The sequence below is a fragment of the Venturia canescens genome, chromosome 1 (assembly GCF_019457755.1).
Source record: "Venturia canescens isolate UGA chromosome 1, ASM1945775v1, whole genome shotgun sequence".
NCBI lineage: Eukaryota > Metazoa > Arthropoda > Insecta > Hymenoptera > Ichneumonidae > Venturia > Venturia canescens.
In genome coordinates, this window is record NC_057421.1 from 16404370 (window position 1) to 16426122 (window position 21753).

General features: G+C 38.0%; 3 protein-coding genes, 1 long non-coding RNA gene and 5 other non-coding genes across 11 annotated transcripts; 4 read left to right on the plus strand and 5 right to left on the minus strand.

Annotated features, from left to right (window-relative positions):
• The first annotated feature begins 27 nt into the window (after positions 1-27).
• LOC122419473 (migration and invasion enhancer 1) lies at positions 28-1567 on the plus strand. Of its 3 annotated transcripts, none has more exons than XM_043434065.1 (4): positions 28-555; positions 594-723; positions 1042-1139; positions 1250-1567. In XM_043434065.1, exons 2-4 carry the CDS (start codon positions 692-694, stop codon positions 1411-1413), a joined length of 294 nt encoding a protein of 97 aa, XP_043290000.1. In that variant the 5' UTR covers positions 28-555; positions 594-691; the 3' UTR covers positions 1414-1567. The 3 variants fall into 3 exon arrangements, with proteins under 3 accessions (XP_043290000.1, XP_043289999.1, XP_043289998.1); XM_043434064.1 differs by having other exon boundaries at positions 606-723; XM_043434063.1 differs by having other exon boundaries at positions 626-723.
• Positions 1394-6032, minus strand: mal (maroon-like). Its single transcript, XM_043434046.1, has 7 exons — positions 5564-6032; positions 4988-5144; positions 4028-4687; positions 2594-3564; positions 2323-2520; positions 1993-2210; positions 1394-1862 (listed from the first exon to the last, which is right to left on the minus strand). Exons 1-7 carry the CDS (start codon positions 5649-5651, stop codon positions 1677-1679), a joined length of 2478 nt encoding a protein of 825 aa, XP_043289981.1. The 5' UTR covers positions 5652-6032; the 3' UTR covers positions 1394-1676.
• Positions 4275-4844, plus strand: LOC122419474 (uncharacterized). The gene is made up of 2 exons (XR_006262900.1): positions 4275-4385; positions 4497-4844. It is a non-coding gene; the product is annotated as an uncharacterized lncRNA (long non-coding RNA).
• A 246-nt stretch (positions 6033-6278) lies between the features above and the next one.
• Positions 6279-11051, plus strand: LOC122409193 (uncharacterized). Its single transcript, XM_043416537.1, has 2 exons — positions 6279-7605; positions 9436-11051. The coding sequence occupies exons 1-2, from the start codon at positions 7035-7037 to the stop codon at positions 10908-10910; spliced, it is 2046 nt and encodes a 681-aa protein (XP_043272472.1). The 5' UTR covers positions 6279-7034; the 3' UTR covers positions 10911-11051.
• TRNAS-GCU (transfer RNA serine (anticodon GCU)) lies at positions 6606-6687 on the plus strand. The gene has a single exon. It is a non-coding gene; the product is annotated as a tRNA-Ser (tRNA).
• Positions 11052-11121: 70 nt separating the features above from the next.
• Positions 11122-11195, minus strand: TRNAT-AGU (transfer RNA threonine (anticodon AGU)). Its single transcript has one exon. It is a non-coding gene; the product is annotated as a tRNA-Thr (tRNA).
• A 1702-nt stretch (positions 11196-12897) lies between these two features.
• TRNAW-CCA (transfer RNA tryptophan (anticodon CCA)) lies at positions 12898-12969 on the minus strand. The gene has a single exon. It is a non-coding gene; the product is annotated as a tRNA-Trp (tRNA).
• Positions 12970-16828: 3859 nt separating this feature from the next.
• On the minus strand, positions 16829-16900 carry TRNAW-CCA (transfer RNA tryptophan (anticodon CCA)). The gene has a single exon. It is a non-coding gene; the product is annotated as a tRNA-Trp (tRNA).
• Positions 16901-21202: 4302 nt separating this feature from the next.
• TRNAL-AAG (transfer RNA leucine (anticodon AAG)) lies at positions 21203-21284 on the minus strand. The gene has a single exon. It is a non-coding gene; the product is annotated as a tRNA-Leu (tRNA).
• Between the last annotated feature and the right edge of the window lie 469 nt (positions 21285-21753).

Sequence of the window (21753 nt, forward strand, 5' to 3'; positions counted from 1 at the left end):
ACAACCAGTGGCTGTGGGCGCCCGTTTCACTTCGTCCCCCTCCACCTCCACTTCACATTGCGTCCCATTGCGGATACCCGTATACTCTCAGTACATACTGCACATATCTTTCCTTTACAAATGTATAGGTACATGTGTACCGTGTATTCTACAAGGCCCACAGAAGCGCAAGCGCATTCGTGCAATTCTTGGATTATTTCCACTCGTTTCCCTTCTTCCACTTCGGGCCTTGAGGGTGCAATACCAGTATTGGGCCCCGCACGCAGTTTGTTTTATAGCCAGAGAATATTTCAAGAAAAAGGCAAAAAAGTTGCGTCATGACAAACTTATATTCCTTGTGCCACGTATAACCTCGAAAATTTGTGATGCTTTCATTGTACCTGTAGGAATTGATTATACATATGATTTATCCGACATTTTGAATTTAGTTGGAATCTACAAATATTTTTTATGAAATGTTATTACATCATTTCTGAGGAAATAAAATAATTTTAAAAATTGTTCATCGGTTACGTTTGTTTTTAACCCTTGTGATTTGTATCCTCAATTCAATAAGTGAGTCTTGGCATTCGAATAAAATCTAGCTTGAAAAGATTGTCATATAGAAATACCATTGACTTCATAGGTTAAACTCGTAAGGAAGGACGTAATTAATTTTCTTCAAATACAGAGCTCGTTTAATTGTTTAATCATGACTGACGTTAAAGTACACGTCGAATATTGGTAAGTAGAATAGTGTTTTATTGATAATTGCTTAGACATCAATGAAGAACGTGATTTTCCAAAACTTCGACCGTTTATAACCGCACTTTATTGAATTACCAATGTTATGACAATTCTCATTGCTTTCGTCAAATTTTTTTAAATTGATCGACTGTACTTGAACACATTGCTAAAGAAGATTGAAAAATAAGTGCTTCTAGTATTAAAATTGAGAATAGAAAATGCATATCAAGGATTTAATCCCAAAAGGCATTCTTAGATTTTTCAATCAATCAATTGCATTGTTAGTATTTTTTTATGGTGTGAAAACCTTTCCAGCGGTGGTTGTGGCCACAAGAAACAATTTTTAGAAATGGCAAAGTTAATAAAAGACAGAGTTCCTACAGCCGAGATATATGGGGCACCGGGAAGACAAGGTAATTGTAAGAACCCAATGCATTCGATAATTCATTGTTCCTCTACTACACAAAATCTCAATTTCTAATTCAAATTGATTCAAATTAAATTCAATATTTAAACTTTCCAGCATCTTTCGAAGTACAAGTAAACGGGGAGCTTGTTTACTCCAAACTCCAAACTATGGCTTTCCCCAACTTTTCTGATGTTTGTGAGCTTGCCGCAGAAGTTCAAGATGGAAAACCCATAAGAGAAATAAAGCAACAACAACCAATTAATTGCACAATCATGTGATATTTATATTTTTATCATTCATAGGTATGAATGGTTAATTTATTTTTTTTTTTAAAACAACGACTTAACATCATTTTCCTATATGTATGTAAATATGTATATATATTTATCTCTTCAATGTAGACAAATAAATTTCTTATTTGCCAATTGAAAATGCATGACCTTTCTATTCAGCCCTTCCATTCAGATTCTTAAATTTTGAACTTCATATGCACAAACATTTTGTTCGATAAAGAGAGCGATTTTAGATGTACTAAAATTTTTTACATGACAGTTATCGAATCACCTATATTTATAATTACAGGCTCACTTTTTTCTCGGCTGAGATAAACACCAAATTGCACTTTTCCATGGAACTCTTCAGCGATTAATCGCAAAGGCTCTACTGTTTTTTTTCCTGTTGTTTGATCGATACACACCATTTGACACCTGGTGCAAGGGCTGTCCACCTGTCGACAGAAAAGGTTTTTTCACCCATCCCCAATTTTATCTAATTCTACTGAACTGTATAACTCCAGAACTTTCCAGAATGAATTTTTATGAATAGAATAGAAATGATAGAATTATAGATTTATGTACTTTGAATTTGTATTTTCCAATTTGAATTTGTGACCACGTTGTTTCTCGAAATGGCAGGCTCCCACACAAAACCATGTTTCCTCTAAATCGATACAAAATCGTTTCCTGCAAGCAGTCAGAATCTTTTGGCAATTTTTCCAGTAGCCATTGCACACTCGATTCGTTTATGAGCAAATACTGTGCTTGACTTGAAAACGATAACTCTGGCTTCATCAGATCTGTGAAAAAAGTCATTGGACAAAAATTGGAAATATCAGGTTCTACTTTTCTTATTCCGCATACAAAATTTTTGATTTTAGTCGTTATTTTGCACAAATCTTCGTGCTTCACCTATAATATTTTTTTTCCTATTATTCTGACGAATTAGTCGTAAATTTGGTCGTCCCAGAGCCAAACTAAGCCATTCAGATACTTCGGCTCCACAGTCCAGTCCCTCGACTCTATGACCACAGACTCGACTTCTACATAATTCGCCACTGTGTGATTTTTGCGTAGTGATTTCCAAGGGGACTTGAACTGACGGCATGCCTGAAAAAATATTCACACATTTTATTGAATTTCAGATGGATTATTAGATGCAATAATAAATCTTACAACTCACCAGGATAATCCAAGACCAAAACATTCTTCTCTCGAGATATTGTCGGTTGGAGCAGGCACAATTTAACAAGCTGTTTTTGGGACAAGCCAACACCAGAGGAAGTGACGATCATCCATTCGCGATCGAACTGCAACCCTCGTTCGCCCAAGGGCCAGGAATCCTTGATTTCGTAAGCGGCGCAAGATTTGATCGGGTATATAAACAGGCGTGACAATCGCAAATTTCCTTCAATTCCAATATTCTCAGAGACAGATTCTCTACCGACATCGTTCACTCCATTTCGAATCAATTGCTGTCCTACCGCATGATTACCATGCAAGGAAATTTCTTTCTGTTCGGCATCATATCCGTTTTGTATACTTTCAGATTCGTCATTGATGGAAAGTTTTTGGAGTGAGGATTGGAAGTTAGCTGGATGTTCCGGAAGCCTTGAAGTTTCCGAAGAATCGAGAAAACATTTCCGGATCATGGAAAGCACTGCTTCAACATCTTCTCGTGATGACATATATCCGAAAGAAATTCTTACCGCGCCCGTCGGTTTTCCATTGATAAGATCACGCGAGCCGCCACAGGTGTAACCAGCTTCGAAATTGTTCATAACGTCTTCGTCAGAAAGTCCCAATTGTCGCTGACAGGTTCCAGGATTGCAGAAACAACCGGTACGAAGATAGATCTTGAATAGAGAAGCCATGTTAACGATCTCCGTGTAACCAACGTAATCGCCGCTCGATCTCAACAGATTGAAGCTCACGATGCCACCTTGCGTTTCACGATTCTCGTAATTCGTGTCACTATAAATTTTTGCCACTGGCTTTTTATTTCGATGGTGCATCGTCGCCAACGAATGATGCAAATAACGCGCCAGTGAGAATACGTGTCTCGATATATCATCCAACGGTATTAATGCCAGGGCATCCAGACCGTGTTGGAGCGATATTATAGAAAGAAAAGGCAAAGTTCCGTCTTCGAATCTAAAAATCACGTGCAAAGATAAAAATTGTTGCTTTTCGGGTATTTCGATTCTTATCATTTGTAGAAACGGATTTATAAAAATTTCTATAAACAAAATGATTATCATGAAAATCAAAAGGTAGGAAGTAGATTCATATCGTTTATCGAAATAGAATGAATTGTGCTCAATTTGAAATACATTTCCATAGCGTGAAATGTTCAAAAAATTAAAAAATTTCGCTCCTAAATTACGAGAATTTAAAAAAACTTCAGAATATTTGTCGTAAAATAATTTTCTACAAAATAGTTTTGTTCGATAATAATTACAATTTCATTCCGGATGATGAAAACGAATTCTAATTTTTCGAATGCAAATCGATAGATCTTCGAAAATGTTACATTTGATGCTGTCAAAATTATATATGGAATGAATTATGGTAATGAAATTGAACAGGAGATTGTAATTTTCATAAGTTTGTGTACCTTTCATGAAAAACGTCGCGTTTAACGTGAAAGTTTTTTAAACTGAGTGCCAAATTTACGGTTCCACCGCCGTAGTAGATTTTTTGTAGAGCATCGGCGCTGGATTTTCGAACAAGGAGTGCGCCCGTGCCGGTTGGATAACCGAACATTTTGTAGAAAGAAAGAGCGACAAAATCGGGTTTGAATTTGGAGAGATCGAGATCGTTCGTGGCGGCGTATGCAGCAGCGTCGAGGAGCACATGCCACTTTCCAGAGTTCCCATCATTCTTAAAATCCAGAATTCCATCTTGAACTTTACGTATCCATGAAAGAGGATATTTGAAACCAGTGAAATTGCATTGAGCAGAGTAAACGAATAGTGAGTTCGTCCATTGTTTCGTAGGCTGTGTGATTTTTGGTTGGGAACTTTCAGCAAAAATTTTGAAAGCTTTTTCACGGCTTAGACACGAAACTTTGCCTCCTCTTTCAGTGACCAAATCTCGCATTCCCAAAACGGATGTATGATTGTCCACCAGATGAATGAAGCTCCCGGTCTCTTGACCACGAGTAGCGACGTCTCTGAATCGAAATGTGTCTGCGACGATTTTCAACGCCGCAGTTGCACCCGATGTAAAAACAAGCTCATATTCGTCCGGCGATGCATGAAAATGATCCAATAACCTGTGCAACAAAATTTCAATTAATTCTCCTAAGAACGAGAGTTTTGGTGTATCCATTTACAAAGAGATTGCAACATCGTTTCGGTTCATCAATGTTGCAAATATTTACGTTATCTTTTTTGTCAAAAAAAATTAAAATTCATGAAAATATCGTGGAATGCTGATGTTTGCAAGGAACGTTTTCCTGCGTCTTTAATTATTTTTAAAAATTTGGTAGAATTCCTTTTTCTTCCAAGAAAAAGTTTTTGACATTTTTATTCGTAAGAAGCTCCGTAAATTATCGCCTATTTGATGCTCTCACCTATATCGTGTTCGTTCAACAATTTCATGTGACAAAAAACCAGCGGTGCCAGCTGAATGAGGATTCGCGTATAGAGAGGTAAGCATGTCATTACCGATCCTCTTGATTTGCGTTTCCGAGTACAAAGTAGCTCCAGCATGATCCAGATAATGTTCGTCTTAAAAAAAACGTAATAATACGAAATCTTAATTTTTCTCTGATAATGAACATGCAACAGATTCATTGTCATCGTAAAAATGATTGAATATTTTTGTTAAAAAAATTGTTAAAAATCAAGATATTCGTGTAGAATTGAAAATTTACGTGTGCATTCGTGAAATTTGACAGCTTTTTTTATAATATAAATGAATTACAGTTATCGTCAGTCGGTAATTTACATAACCTTGACAACAACCCAAATTCCTGAATTCCAAGGGCTAACGTAAAAGGAAAACAAGTGTTTTGAATTATTTTATAAAAAAAAAAAAAAAAAATAGAAATAACCCGAATGAAAAATATTTTATGTAAACTCGGATACATGATTGTAAAAAAAAGTAATATTTCGAAACTGGCGGTATGATTTTTATGGCAGCTTACCGTGCAGGCGAGAAAATTCCTTCCGCATAACCTCGATCGTACTGTCATCGTAAACCGACGTATAAAAATCGTTCGGAACACGTTCCATCTCTGCGTTGCTTGTTAAACTGCTCAAGGCTTGAGCCCAAGAGAAGAGAGTCAAGAGATTTGAGTCTTACTCGACTCATGGTTGTGTAACTTCTTAACTGGAAATATGTTATTTCTTGCGCGACGACAAATCAACGTTTGTTATGGTCGGTGCTGATGTTATGGCAACTATATATTGGTTTCGAGAGATAATGACAGAGCAGATCTCGTAAAAACTGTTTCAGTGTATATCTATACACGAGCCGGTCTTGTTAAGCCTTAAGAAATTCTACGATATACGTAACGTGCGATAACAACTGGAGACACAAAATATCAGAGCGCTGTAAAGAAAACAACGATTCTTGAGTGTAATGCACTTGTCCACACGGCTGCATATGATACGTCAACATCCTCCTTGGAGGAAGGGGAAGGTGTGTTAGCAATAAGATAAGGGGAGACCAAAGCTACGTGATACACACACACACACACACACACACACACACACACACACACACACACACACACACACACACACACACACACACACACACACACACACACACACACACACACACACACACACACACACACACACACACACACACACACACACACACACACACACACACACACACACACACACACACAAATGATATTGCGTTCAAGCTAAAAAGAATTTGTAAAAAATAAAATAATGGATGACAAAATATTGCAAAAATGCATGAATCTAGATCTCGATTAGAGAACGCGAAGTGAAAATACGAGATGGCGCTATATATCGCTTGACGAATTAAACGCCGTTTTTTTGGGGAGAACGTGACAAATTTCCAAAATTATGAATGTGAGGACGATTTCTTGAGTAATTACGAGAAAATTTTCGCTTTTGGGATGTCCTACGGAGTGTTACGTCATGCGATATCGATCGATTGAACATTTTTATACTTATGGAAGTGCATTGGGCTCTTCAATTTCATCGGACGAGGTGGCCGAGTGGTTAAGGCGTTGGACTGCTAATCCAATGTGCTCTGCACGCGTGGGTTCGAATCCCATCCTCGTCGAATATTTTTTTTCTTTTAATTTAAAATCATTATTGAAAGAGCGATATGCAGGGATCGTTCTTAGAGAAAAAATTATAGAAAATTAAAAATACAGCTATTGTTTGGAGAAGTGAAAAAATTGGTAATTTTCCAACATTTTTTTACGATCTCATCAGTCATAATATGAGAGCTGCACTGAAGTGTAATGACAGCTGAAATCGTGGGCCTCTCGGTGACATTTCACGTTCGCAAATCGGCTCGACATTATTAACCTTTAAACGATTTTTTCGGTTTTGAATCGCCACTGTCACATTTTTACTTAACTTTTCCGAGGCAAATGGAATAATTTGTAAGTTAAATAATTTATTATGACTGAGGAATATAAAATAATGGAAAATGAGATGGTTCCTGAAGAAAATCATGAAAATCACACCGTTCGTCCGAGCGGTCGGAGCCACCCTAAAGTAACAATAAAAAAGACCTTCGCCGATATTCATCGGAGCCGCAGATTGAATACAAATGGAGAAATTACCAAAACTGATGGATCCATTCGTCCGAAAATCGAATGGTCAGCGGGCACGATCGATGTAGGAACTCCTCAAAATCATACCGACAACAGAAGCACAGTTTTCGATCCCATGCTCCCGATTCTTGTGCCAAATAAACCGACTAGCAATACCGCCTTCGGAAACACCAAACGCCCCGTCTCAACGGCACCCAATCCATGGGATTCCATCGACGTTCAGCCTACGCAACCTGAAGAAATAATTCACCTGATCACTCCATCCGAAGGCGTTGGCAAAGCGAACACCGCGCGAGACACGATCGAGATGAGGAGGAAAAAAAGCATCGTTGATAAATTCCGAAAAAATGTGGTCAAAGTTATCGCTGCCAAAAAGTTTGAAGCACGAACGATCTCGAGGGAAGAGTCACCAAGAGGTGATGCAAACGTAGTTTTAAGGAGTTTCGGTACAGGCGATACAATGTTGCCATGCTAAACCATGCTAAAAGCATAAAAAATTTCAAAAAGTTCAGAATTTTATAAAATTTGGTGAACATATTTTTTAGTGCCAAGTTTGACAATACAAATTTTTTAAGATTTTTCTTCTACACAGTTATCGAGTAATTGATCACTAAAGTTGACACGTATAAGCATAGCGTTTCCATGCATAAGAAATCTGCTTGGAAGTTGAGGCTGTACAGTCATTTTTTTTACCCAAAAGTGATGACCTGTACCTTTCAAAAGTTAGGCCAGTTTACAGTTTGGCAATGTTGCGTACACTTTAAAGAAAAGTTGGGAAAAAAAGACGAAAAACTGGTGAAAGCTCAGTCGAAAACACGAACAGTGACGATCCTAGCCTCAAAAAACTGCACGGAAAACAGATTATTATTAATATAATCTCAGCAAATCTCCTAATAAATCTGAAAAAAATTGACATTATTCGGCAAGCCTTGCTCATGTTGCCCAAAAAATTTCATATTTTTAGCATCATTTTTAACGGAGATATCACTGAATGTGTCTTGACTTCCATAAGATTACGTGTTATTTGGCCCAAATTGTTATTGATTTTTCTCAGCAACGACGCTCCTAAACTGTCTGAAAATTTAACTGATTTTTTTTTACACTTCACTTTATAAGTAGAAGAAAATTTTGAAAAAATTTGTGTTTTCGCACTTGATGTTGAAGAACATTATCACCAAATTTGATCAATTTCTTAATATTTAGACTTTTGTACCGAAACTCCTTAAGGAGGGTGGCTACACTCGTCAAAATGATAAGAAATTGATCAAATTTGGTGATACAATGTTCTACAACATCAAGTGCGAAGACACAATTTTTTTCAAAATTTTCTTCTGCTTGGTTATCGAGTAATTACGCATTAAAGCAGATTTCTTATGCCCGGAATGTATACCTATCTGTATGGAAACGCTATGCTTATACACTTGAACTTTAGTGATCAATTACTCGATAATTGTACAGAAGAAAAATCTTAAAAAATTTGTATTGTCAAATTTGGCCCTAAAGAAAATGTTCACGAAATTTTATTAAATTCTTATAATTTTGAATTTTTTAATGTATTTAACATGGTTTAGCATGGCAACATTGTATCGTCGGTAGCCAGCCTCCTTAAGACGAATAAAGTTACACATTAGTTCCTCCTTCTTCGCAGAAATGAATGTTGCTTTAATTTTTTTTGAAATATCAAGGAGGAACGTCAGCTTGAGAAAAATAGTGATAGTTTAATGAAAATTTTAGAATACATTTTTGGAGATATTTTCTATAGCCTCTCCAATTTTTAATCCATTTCATTCAACCATTTTTTAGTAAATAATTCCCAAACTTGGGATATTTAACGCATAGGAAATAAATTCACAGGCCCCATTTTTCCACACTCGAAAACACATAAAAAATGGTGATGGATTAGAAAAAAAAGCACTGTTTCATAGTTCGAGCTCTAAAGAAGACGTGTGCAAAATTAAAGGTCGTTTCATGCTGCGATTTTTTAAAATTTCACGCATAAATTTCATTGAAAAATGAAGTATTTTGGGGGGTTAATCCCATATAAATAAAGCAAACAGGGTTTACATAATCTGGATAACTTGAATGAAAACAATCAAATTCGTACTTGCACATCCTCACTTTACGTGAAGCTGATGTTCCTCCTTAAGCTGTCTTGAGGCGAATGGCTTGAGAAATAGTTCGTTGTCAAACAAGCCGAACTCTTCGATGACAAGAACGAAAAACTCGTTTTTTCTTTTGTCCGACAGAAAATTTAAAGATCACTAACCCCGAAGAAGAATTCGAATCATTGAATGAAAGATTCGTGCGCGAAGGGGTTCTTCCGAAAGATTTTAAGACGAATTTCGTGCCGGCGATTCCCACTCAAGGGACAGCCGAAAAAAAACGGGTGACAATCCAGAACGCATCGACGGAACCGGAGACGAATAAAAGGCCATTGCCAGCAAGACGAAGCTGCGAGCCTCAGGACGTGAAGGATTTACGGAGGCTTCGTGATTCCGATTGTCAACCGGGGTCTTCTCGAGATGCGAAGCCGAGACGAGAACTCGGTGCCGGTCAAACCGTCGATGAACTTTTCCCGACGTCAAATTTCTCCGACAGCGGAAATGACGTCTTAACAAAAAATACGAGAACCGATTCCCCGCTCGGATCAAATGGGACACGAAAAAACGGCGATCGCTTCAAAATCGAAAATCCCTTCTCAGACTTTTCCCTTCAAACTCTCAGTCCTAACAAAATTCCTTTCAAGCTTGACCTCGCGGAAACTGAGACGATTCCTTGCCATCTCGATCCCATCGAACCTAGCACCAGCAAAAAAGTTTCCTCCATCGACGCCTTCAGATCGAAGGTCAGTGCCACCGACATTGTTGAAAATCCCCAAAGCGAAACCGGACAATCAAGTTTCTTGAAAACCCAAGAGTCTCGTATGAAGAAAACGTCATTTTTAGATACACCAGTGACGATCACAAGCTCCGAAAAATTGTTCAGCACGGTACGAAAAAAATGGATGAATTTCGCGAGCGCTCCCAACACCTGGAACGATCTCAACCAGCTGAACGATTCGTGGACGTTGAGTCCTTCGTTTCGACGAATTTTCGGAGAAAATTTCGTTTGGTCTTGCACTCCTGTAAAATGTTACGAGTTCGACGAAGCAACAATGCGATTTCAGCGTTTTTCGAAAGCTCTCCAAATCAACACTATCGATAAGATTGCTGGCAAAATGTTCGACGACCTTCCAATAACTGACAATTTTGTTAGAATTCACTTAATAAATTGCCTGGAGAACTCACTTCCAATTATTATTTTTAATCCCATGGATACTTTGCGAATTTTTCGTCGAAATATCGGCAGAGATTATTTACAGCTTCAGGACAAAGAGGAATTATCCAGAGTAGGTCAATCATTGGCAATGTCCCAAGGTCGCAAAGAATACGCTGTTTTACCTGATGACCTGATAAGTGATTTGTGCAGACAAGGAAATATTGTTGAAAGAATTACTCGATACGTTGTTGATGTTATTCTGCCAGATTATTTCGATAATCAACATCGATTTTCATATTTCAACCCAATGTCAGTGTTTACGAATAATTTTAATGTTGTTAAATGTCCTGATTGGGAATCTCGTTGCGAACGAAATAATCATCAAAGTGTCCTTATCGAACGTGAAGATACTTCATTCGTAGATTACTTCGAAAAGTTTTTGAATTTTCGTCAATTAAATTGAGCGTGATGAATTTACAAAGATTTTTGGTTGAGATGATTCGATAATAAGAATCCGTTTGTCAGATGTGCTTGAGGAATGGAAATTTTCGAGTGCTTTTGTAAACAAGAAACATATGCAAAAATAAAGATCTGGTAATCGTGACTGAAAGTAAACGAAAGTTATTTTGACAGGTGCCGAAAATTAAACACTAAAAAAACCACCCATTTCGGTGAGGCCCCGGGGGGATTCGAACCCCCGATCTCCTGTTTACTAGACAGGCGCTTTAACCAACTAAGCCACGGCGCCATGTGTAGGACGAAGGACAAAATATTATTGTTCAACCTTTAATCGTAACCACGAAAATAATGTTTAGAATTATATTAAATAAATGTTGTTGAAGAATATATTAACAACCTTCATCCAATTGTTTTGGACATCTTAACTTGACAGAGATGTCACTCATGATAAAAACTCTGTTCAAGACTCCATTATCAAAGGACGTTAAAAAATGTAAACTTTCTTGTTTGACGAAATACTGTGACAACATGATTTATCAGCATAATTTGTACATTTTTTTCATACCTCGGTCGAGTCACTCCTTCGACCTTTCCACCGATCAGTTTTCCGCCAGTCACCATTCAGTGAATCAATGATAAAAATTGGCGGCTGCATAAATCGTGTCGTTTTATTACACTATCGACTCGTTCGTAGTCCGACATAAATAAATGAAAAAAATAATAAATCTTGTAGAGCACAAAATATTATGTACGTGCTCACGTATTTCGAACTCTTGTAATTGTGACGTGTGTACCGATAAATTCCGTTCAGATTCATCGTAGTGAGAAAAAAAAATTAATTAAGTTTTCGTCAACTTGAATAGGTTCTCAAAAAAATACGCCGTATGTTTTATAACTGTTTTTATAATGTTTACGGACAGGAAATAAATTTTCCAATCGTTACTAGAACTGATGTGACAATGGCTTCCAAGCGAGCGAAAGATTGTTGGCGTTTACCAGTGACTGGTGGCGCCACTTGTCATTAGTATTGTTTGTTGCCATTCCACCGAATGATATTAGTTGGCCGGTTACCATTGAAGTGTAACTTTCAGTAGCGCCCCGGCGTTTCCAGTGTTGTCGTTGTGTATTGTTTTTTTTGCGAAGTTTTTTCATAGACAGTGGTCTTTTTGAGACGATAGTTGAGCAACCAGACTTCGGAATTTTCACTGGAATAACGACAACACATTATTTATCAGGTAAATACTAGTTACTAGTACATCTCGAAATAAACGACAGAATCAAACACATCAAATATGACACTGAATTCTTGAATTCAGAGCTAAAGAAAAAATAGAGCATCCTACGAAAATCTGAGAAGCGAATTCCGATTTATGGGGACAATGGCGAGTGAAACGAACGACAATACCGAAAGATGGGAAAACAGCGAAATAAGGTTCATCGGTTGTTTTCATTCTTCCTAATTCCAAGTAAGTATTTTTGTTTCTGTAAATAAGAAGGTGCTTTGGATCGACGGATATGGGTGAAAGTTATTGGGAATTCTTCAACAAGAAACGCCAAACGGTACGAAGTAACGCTTTGTTCTTTGGGGCCGTTGTTATGTGACAGTGCTGCTCTGTGTCGCTTGTTGAGACGCTTCCGTTGGCAACAAAGTTTGATGATGAAATCGGAAGCCTCACGAATTATACAGAGCCAATAAAATCTCGCTTCTCTTCCGTTGTGGTTTGTCATTCTTTTTAGCCGATTTTTCGAACAAATCACAATGCATGTCATCAGAAAAGCTCTCATTAGTATAGGGGTTACAGAGATTATTTGTGTATGACTAAAGCTAGTCACACACGGACTATCGCATAGCATACAGCACCGAACTATATTTCGTCGATTCATAATGTTTTCATCGTATTGCAATAAAACGTATTGTGAAAAAAAATTTCTCGATACTGGGCTGCTGCTTTTGGGAAATTAATTTTTGAAACAAAAAAAAATTGAATGCTTGACCCCGACGTGATTTGAACACGCAACCTTCTGATCTGGAGTCAGACGCGCTACCGTTGCGCCACGGAGTCTTTCATGGTAGGTTTTTTGAAAGAGTGCTTCATATTGAGCAATAAAAGTTAGCAAAATAAGATTTCGAGAATATACGAAATTTGCATACATCAAAAACAAATTATACAATTCGGACTTTGAATGAATGAGTTTTTTTTGTTAAGATGATGGATCAGTCGGTAATCACACCTCGAATTTTTGAAATTGAACCTCTTTGACATCGTTTGTCCGATTAAATTAATAAAAATGTCATCGTACGCAGCACGATCGCAAAAATCCGATGACATTTTTATTTTTTCGATTTTGATCCATCATCTTAAGGTCGATCCCCTACGACAGCCTCAACCAACTCGGTGCCAGCAGATATAGTACAAATATCATTTGCTTTCGTAAAATTTATTCTAAAAGTATTTTTGATCTGACATCGCGAGTAAATTTTTTGACGGAACTATCCGGGCTATGCTTCAACACACGGAAAAGGTTGCCTATACAGACGACATTCGCTTGTTCGCTTGCAAAATATATCGTATGCAGCCTAAACCTTCGTACTTCTCGAGACCGTATCTGTCAAACTAGATGGTCAATCACCTTGAATTTTTTTCACAAAATCTGTGATATCCTGCTCTAGCTCCTCTTCGTTTTTTATAAACTTCCTAATTTTAGTACTAGCGGTAGAATTAATAATGTGCTGTTTGCTTATGGATGGTCCATATGTTACGTGTTAATTGAGTCAACTTCACTTACATATATCTCGGGTTCGGGATGGTGAAACTTGTTAAAATTTTATAGAGGTGTTGTTCGTATGTTAAACAATACGTATGTCAAATTTAAATAATTTCCTAATTCAATTGTCTCGTGGAGGAACCACCTTAAATTAAGGTACAGGTCGAAAATTATAAATGAGATATAAATATGTGCATGGATGCGTGTCCGCAGAAGAATTGGCCTCCCGACGTGAAACATTCATACGAGCAAAGTTCCAACGTACATTAAAAATATCGATAATGCACAAGAGAACCAAGCAAATAGTGAGGACCGTAGTCGTAAGTTTTATCAGGCTGGCAGAACGAATTGAGAGGTTTTATGAAGTGGGTTGAAAGTGAAATTGTTTGCAAATGCGATTGATCGTTCTTCGAACGACACAGCAAGAAAGGCCGGCATCTTGACAAGAAGCTGAAGAGTGTTCAGCCGTCGTAGGGACTAACAGCAAGGAACGCGGTGCGTGCTCACATCCCGCATACGAGCACCAACTTATCAGGAGAGCATCTTAGCCTCGCAGAAGTTCCGATTCTCCCTACGGTGTACAGAATTTCGCGCGGGTTGTCTCACCGAGCCCCTCCTCATACCAGGAGTCCATAAATAGAAAGGTTGTATTGACAGAAATTTATATATGACATAAGGCCGTCATACCTTGACTTTCGCCCGTGAGGAATTTTTTCAGCAGGGTCGCATGCTGTCAGGCAGTAAGTAATAGCACGACGCCACCGGTAGAAGCGCTGATGTCAACGAACCTCGTCTCGTGCAAACGAGGATTTTGCAAGGTAAAAAAAGCCCCTTTCAATCCCAACGCCACAACAAATTTTAGGGGAAAGCGTAGCGAAGGGATCGACCACCCGCCATCTTCCATCGCTTTGGAATCTCAAGCCGATGTGAATTCCCCTTGAATTTTATTCCCCTTAATCATCGTACAGTCGGAATGCATTCTCTGTTGATAACGTCACCACGACGCGCATGTGAAAGAGAGAACGCCAGAAGCGTGTCTCCCTCTCTCTCTCGGACGGTAAATTTCGGGGAAAACGGTGTCACTGCCCGTTGATGCGCTTCTGCGCGTTCACGATCGCACGTTGCTACCAACGAGAAAATCATTAAACGACGATAGGTCGAGAACGAGACAAATTTGGGCATGCCCGTGTTGACACAAGGAGTGATTGGCCCCCTGAAAGTGCCGAAATTTCTTCGCGAGCCAGAGCAATGAACCAATGAACGATGGAAAGGGTCGGCCCAAGACCAATGAGGCGGCTAGACGTCACAGAGGTGCTGAGGGCCCACGCGGCTGTTCCTCAAAATTGTGTCTTTCCGATCCACGGGTAACATCAGACTCGGGGAGCTTACTCGGCAGAATTTCAACCGACGCGGTATCTTGCTTACTTTCATGTTCTTCTGTTACTAGGATGGTTAAATTGTTGATTATGTCCATTCCGATTTCTAACTGCGGATTACCAAACTACGTAATATCGCGTCACAAATTATGAAAAGGAACCCAGACCTCGTTACTATGTTCGTTTTCTCTTTTATTCTAGTCTTTCGCCCGAAACTTCAAACCCCCAAACTGTACACATGCGTTCATGGGGGCGAACGTATACGTGTATTCATCGTTTGAATGTAAGCTTTCGGCTTTTATAATCTGAATATTCGTGTTTCCTTAACCACCAAATCGTTTGATTCTATATACTCTCGCGATGATACAGTTAAACGCGACTGAGCATTCCATTACGACGGTTCCTCCACACCTCAAGTTCGTTAAAATTCTGCTTCCGTTGCTTATGAATTGTTAAAATAAACAATCTTCAATAGCATAATCAATCACGAAAATATTGAGTTTCAAATGATTCAATATTGCACATTATTTTGAAAAATACACGAGCGAGCATTTCTGAAGGTTCATTCTGGTTGGCACTTAAATGTTCCAATTTTCAATTCTTTATTGTTGCCGCCATTTTGTTGTGACGGAGTATCTCCAAGTGTCGCGTGTTTGTATACCACTTCGGATGACTTCGACTCATATTTCTAGGTCGTTCAATGATTAAGAGTCAAAATCATTTAAACTCAATCAGTTGGTGCATAGTATCCGGAAAGCAGAAAGTTTGAAGAGCTCTTGAGTCGAAAGGAGTTCCGAAACGAGGCGAAGACATTGGTACACGTTTGTGGGCTTTCGGCACCAAAATTATGTATCCATCCCAGTGATTCGAATGCTTTTCGTAATTTAAATATACTTGTGATTTTTCAGATAATCCACTTTTATTAGCGCTATTAATAATCGAAAAAAATGTGAAAAATTTGTGTAAACCGGAAACTGAAGGTTGAACATAGGGACTGAGAAATAATCGTTTGAATTTTGAAACTAATGACTTTCGACTTCCATTCGATTCGCATTCGAACATTTAAATGTTCTAGAAACATTTAGACCTCTAATAATCCAGTCAGATATTTTCATGTATACATATATTTGTGGAATATCGACTATGGCGCCTCTGTAACAACGAGCACTGCACAAATCTTTCACTCATTTTCATTCATGTTTTCCTGATGCGAGGAGGGGCTAAACGAGACAACCCGCGCGAATATCGCTCAACTGTACGAGAGAGGAGAAAGATTTCTTTTTCTGTTCACCTGATACTTGATGGTTCGCATGCGGGATGTGAGCACGCACCGCAAGGCTTTCTTCAACTCAGAAATTTTTTTAGGTTACGGATTAAAAAATGTTCGCAAGTCTTTTCGAAGCTGTTGGTTTTGGTGTAAATAATCGCCTTAATTTTTCATAAGATTAATCAAAATGTCGTGAATTCTTTTACGAATGTAGCATGACAATCGAAATTTAATGCTGGATGAAATCTTTTTAATATCAATTTAAACAATACTTGTAGCGCAATATCAACGAATATCATGAACGACAGAAACTTTATACGTGATTAATATTTAGTATAATATGGAACAGTAAATGAGTAAAAATCAAAACTCATTGTTTTTGTCGTAGAAAAAGTAAGACAATTTTCGCCATTTTCATTGTTTGGAAAAATATAGTGGGATTTTGATCAATGACCGAAAACTAAAATGACGCGTGAAGAATGACATGTCAAATGCCAAAAAAAAAAAATTTCTTGACCCCGACGTGATTTGAACACGCAACCTTCTGATCTGGAGTCAGACGCGCTACCGTTGCGCCACGGAGTCCTATGGTACCGACTGTTCAAATGCATAATATAATGAACGAAATATATTGCCGACAAAAAAGTTTATTATACGTAAATAACACCTAAGACAATGTCAAATGGACAAAATATGAAAATCTTAGATGTTCGATGATTAGAAATATTGAAGTATTCGAAAATTCGTTATGTCAAAGTGAATTGGAATTGCTAAAGAAAATATTAATAATGTTCAACCTATTTTTTAGTGCGATCTTTTATGCATGTATTTGTATTTATTAATATGCATTGACAATCTGACAGTCGCACGATCTGAAGTATCCCTTAGTCACATTCCGAGTCAGGGGCGTGGTCCAGGGTGGCATCTTCCGAATGAAACTTCTATCAGGGCAACACGTAACTCTGGAGTCGATTCAGTTCTCCCGCAGCATTATTATTATACGCTCAACTTTCCCCTTCGCGGGTAATTTCATAGGCGTTTGATAATTGGCCCTCCACCGTGAAATCGTTCGTATTGGCGAGCCCCTGACAACAACAAGTCCACCAGGATTTCATCAGGATGGAAGAGCTCGTAAACGCCAGCGGTCCTGATCCTACAGGCACTCTCTGGGTCTCTCTCAACCTATTTTTACCCACTGGAACTTACTTCGTTACGGAACTCGAAAGGCACACTGAAGTACACACTGAAGAAATGGGAATAAATTTTACTCGCATTATGGCTGTTGAAATATGAGCAAAAATAATCCATCAACGTAATAATAAAATTTAAAAGTAAACACTAGATAAAACAGCGTGCTCGAAATCCTAGAAGTTTGTTTTTGAAATGAATATACAAGTGATGGAAGAGGTCGAGGCAGGAGGCCTTTATCACAAGAGTTGGTCACTCTTTCGATCACTGCAACTCACAGTTGTTCGATAGAACTCATAGAGAAGAGTTAAATTCTGCCTAAACTTTGTGCCATTTTGATGTCGAAACTTGCTTTCCATCACGCAAAAACGACCATTCTTTTAGTGCTTTCGAGTTCGATCCGTGTTCTAATTAGTAATTGACTATTTTTTAATCATTTTTTTTAATACAAATGAGTTTTCTTGCAAATTTAATGTCACATGAGGCTAAAAAGAGCGTGACAAGTAAAGTGGTTCTGACGATGATAAAGTGAGTCAGAAAAATCAGTAGGAATCAATTCGAGTAAATATTAAACTGTTTTTTGACGAGTGTTTGAAATAGTTAATGGAATATCGTCGGATCTAAGGTTTTTTCTCTGTTAGCTTCTTGTCGTAGTTGAAATTCAGCTATGATTTTTTTTATCGATCGCGAACATCCAGCGTTAATCTTAACTCTGTTTAGTCACAAGACGTTCCCCCTGTTCTAGTTTTTCATGTTCGGCTCAGATAGATTTTTTTTAGGGTCGATACGTCAGCAGTCTGGGATAATTTTGAAAAATCAAAGTCTCGCATTCCGTGACCAACAATTGAGCGACTCAAAACTTGTTCCAGTATACTTGCAACTTTCCCACTCTGGATGCAATCCTGTTAGGTGTGAACCACGGCGCCGCGTGCCGACGCAACTCGTACGATCTTTCCGAGCGTCTTCGGTTGGTTCTCCAAATTAATCGAGTACAGAGAAAGTAAGAATGAGTTGTGCGAAGCGTTGAAAGTTTTTCCAAAAACGAGAGACACGGTTTCGATAAGAACATTGCTTGAAAATTGTTGCAGTGATTTAATGTCAATCTTTATTCTAGAAAATTACATTTTTGAGAAATTTAATCGAAACAATGTTGTTCGATTTGGCCAAAAAATATAGTGCCTTGCACTTCGAGTGGTGTGTGAAGCTTGACAATTGTTTCGCGATAAACTGACATTGAAATACCAAATTCCATTGACCTTTAGACGGCCGGGGTTTGAGAGTTAACGTCGCCCTTAAAAAGTGCCCAAATTAGCGTCTGGTATCGCGTATCAACTATATACAAAGTTCATGTCACGAGGCGAGCCGATATATCAGTTTTTCGGTCCTCTAGAGCTCAAAATCTGAGTAAATATTCATACGATTCTTGTTCTACCTAATCGGATGAATAATCCTGAAGACTGGAACTTTTTCTAGATGCACAAGAGTTGATATAAATGTTCTCATTTCAAGATAACTGGTAGATTCACTGATTCGAGCACTGAAAGCGAGTTTATCTGTTGTGACGTTGCGACTGTTATTGACCTTGGTCTCCGCGGTGGTCTTCCAGTTATCGCTCGCCTCAATAATGGCGAAAATAATAAATGTTGAGTCCCGTTAATGATTATTCTTCCCATTTGGTGTTAATACTCCCTCGATTTTGTATTTTGGACTCGCGTTATTTTATCTCTGTTTATAAAGTAAGGTTGTGACGCGTGAATTAGCTGTTCATTGTCATCGCTTTTCCGCGATTCCGATTGGTTCTTGAAACGCGAGCATTGTGCGGCTAAATTCATTCGGAAAAAACAACGTTCATTCGTCCCGTCAAAATGACAGCTTGGAATTCGAACCATCTTTGACATTTTGTCCATATCGTTTTGCTCGACTCGATTTCTCAAAAATTCTTCGAATTGGACATTCTTTCAATAGTTACTCAATAGTTATTAATGAGTTGAATTATTAATCCGGGTAAAAATTTAAAAAAAAATACGCTATGCAAGAAGGTGACGTGCGCGGAGCGCGTGTCTGTGACTCATTTTTTAATATTTTTCAGTACTCCTCAACAAACTTCTAAATTCTTCGCCGATCGACACTCGGAAGACATCAAGAGAGGATTAGACAGCGGACATGACATCTAGAAAGACAAGCCTTAAACTCATAACATCCTTAAGAATAGAACAATCGTAATTAGCAAAATCGCGTTTATTCCTTGCACAGACAGACTTGTCATCCCAGAATTTTTTTTATCCGCAGGGCAACGGCGAGAAGTCTTCTTTATTGCTACTTTCACCGAGACGATTTGGAACTCGTATCCTTCAGCGAGTGCCAATGTGTTTTTGTCATATTTTGGCAAAACATTCATCAACAATAACTCGATCTATCAATCCAACGATATTTCTCTTTTTGGACGAAATGAGAACAATATGAGTAGTAGAAACAGTGTAAAATGTTGAGTAATTTTATCTAATTTTTTCTTTCCCCGTGAGCCTTCAAGTTTATTCAACGTTTCAGGTTCGAAAAGGTTGTTTCTCCGGCTTGAGTCGTCTGACCTGAGTTTATCGTAGATGATTTGCAAGCCTCCAAATTTATTTAACCCGTCAATGGTTGCGCGTGAGATTTTCTCTCACATTTTAAGGTAGATGGGTGAATATTCGCTATCCAAGATTACGCGATGATATTTTTGGTAGGCAAAAATGAATACGCACTGGATAGATTTGCAAAATTTCGACGCTATAGTTACCGTGTAGTTTAGCAGCAAATAAATTATTGATTATCGACTTATCTCTGACACTTATTACTCCGGCATATGAAAGCCGTACACACATGAAAAGTTATTGAATTTTTTCGTTAGTTATATCCAAGATTTCGCAAAAAAAATCAATCGTTGTATTTCATGGATATTCAAGAATACACATAAGTATTTTAGTTTTTAAACCTTACCATTGAAAATCAGCTGAAATATGAAAAAATATCTGATGAGAAATCATTCGGATTACACGACAAATGGATCAGTAATGTTTGACAACGCTGCATTTTCAATATACGTTCGCATGTGACGTCAGTTCGATATTTTGGTCATATTTTGTCGTTCGTTAGCTTCGCCACGTTTTTTTGTAAATTTTTGCAAAACGACAATTTTTATCCCGGTAAACCTTTTGATTGTTCATTTTTTCATTTTCCTCCAGTGCAATGCTACTTTGGACAGTAAACTCACTTCATAACCTATAGAATTTGTAAACAAAACTGACAGCGTGACATCAACAGCAGCGGCAGCTGCTGCACCACGCTAGTCAAAATGAACTTTTCAAACATTTTTTTAATAATAAAATTGTATAAAAATGTTGGTTCTTTACCAATTATATTTCTAAAATAATAAAAATATTGTTTTCAAGCAAGTTTCGTTTTTTGAAATTTTCGAAAAATATGGTTGCTGCAAAAATTACGTAGCCGTCACCCATCAACCTTGATTCATATAGGTTGACGAAGTAGCGTGACTGTTGAGCGATCGGAGCGATTAAATGATTGTCCATCATGACAGAATAAATTTAATAATGTTGCCCACATATTTCAAAAAAATGTGTAATCGTTGAACAAATTTATACCAAGGAGTAGCCGGAGGAATGATAATGTTTGATGACACCCATGACAAAAACGAAAAAAAATTGGCAGCGGTGGGATTCGAACCCACGCCTCCGAAGAGACTGGTGCCTTAAACCAGCGCCTTAGACCGCTCGGCCACGCTACCGCCCGGGGTAAAATATAACAAAAACATTTTGACCGAAACCCCCTTGAATTTATACATCACACATTGAAGTCACTAAATATTACTCAATAAAACTAAGAATAAACCTCTGGACAACATACCAACGATAATACTCAAATACTTACCTCGTAACATGATAATACTCAATCTATTGATCTTCGAGTGTTTAACAGCGAAGATATTCAAAGATAACAGAAAAGTCGCCATTTATCAGTTATTTCATCGGTTATAAAAAGTGGAAAGTCAGGTTAGAACCAGAAAGCAAGCACGGGCTTAACGCGCCTAAGCTCGAAACAAGAAACCGGAATAACTGATCACATTGCTAAGAAAAAACCGATGAAAGAAGACCTCGAAACCTAACTCGCTAGACGAGTAGCTTTTTCGATAAGAAAAAATATTTTATGGAACGTACCCTTTTTACACTATCATTCATTGCACATATTTTGTTCTA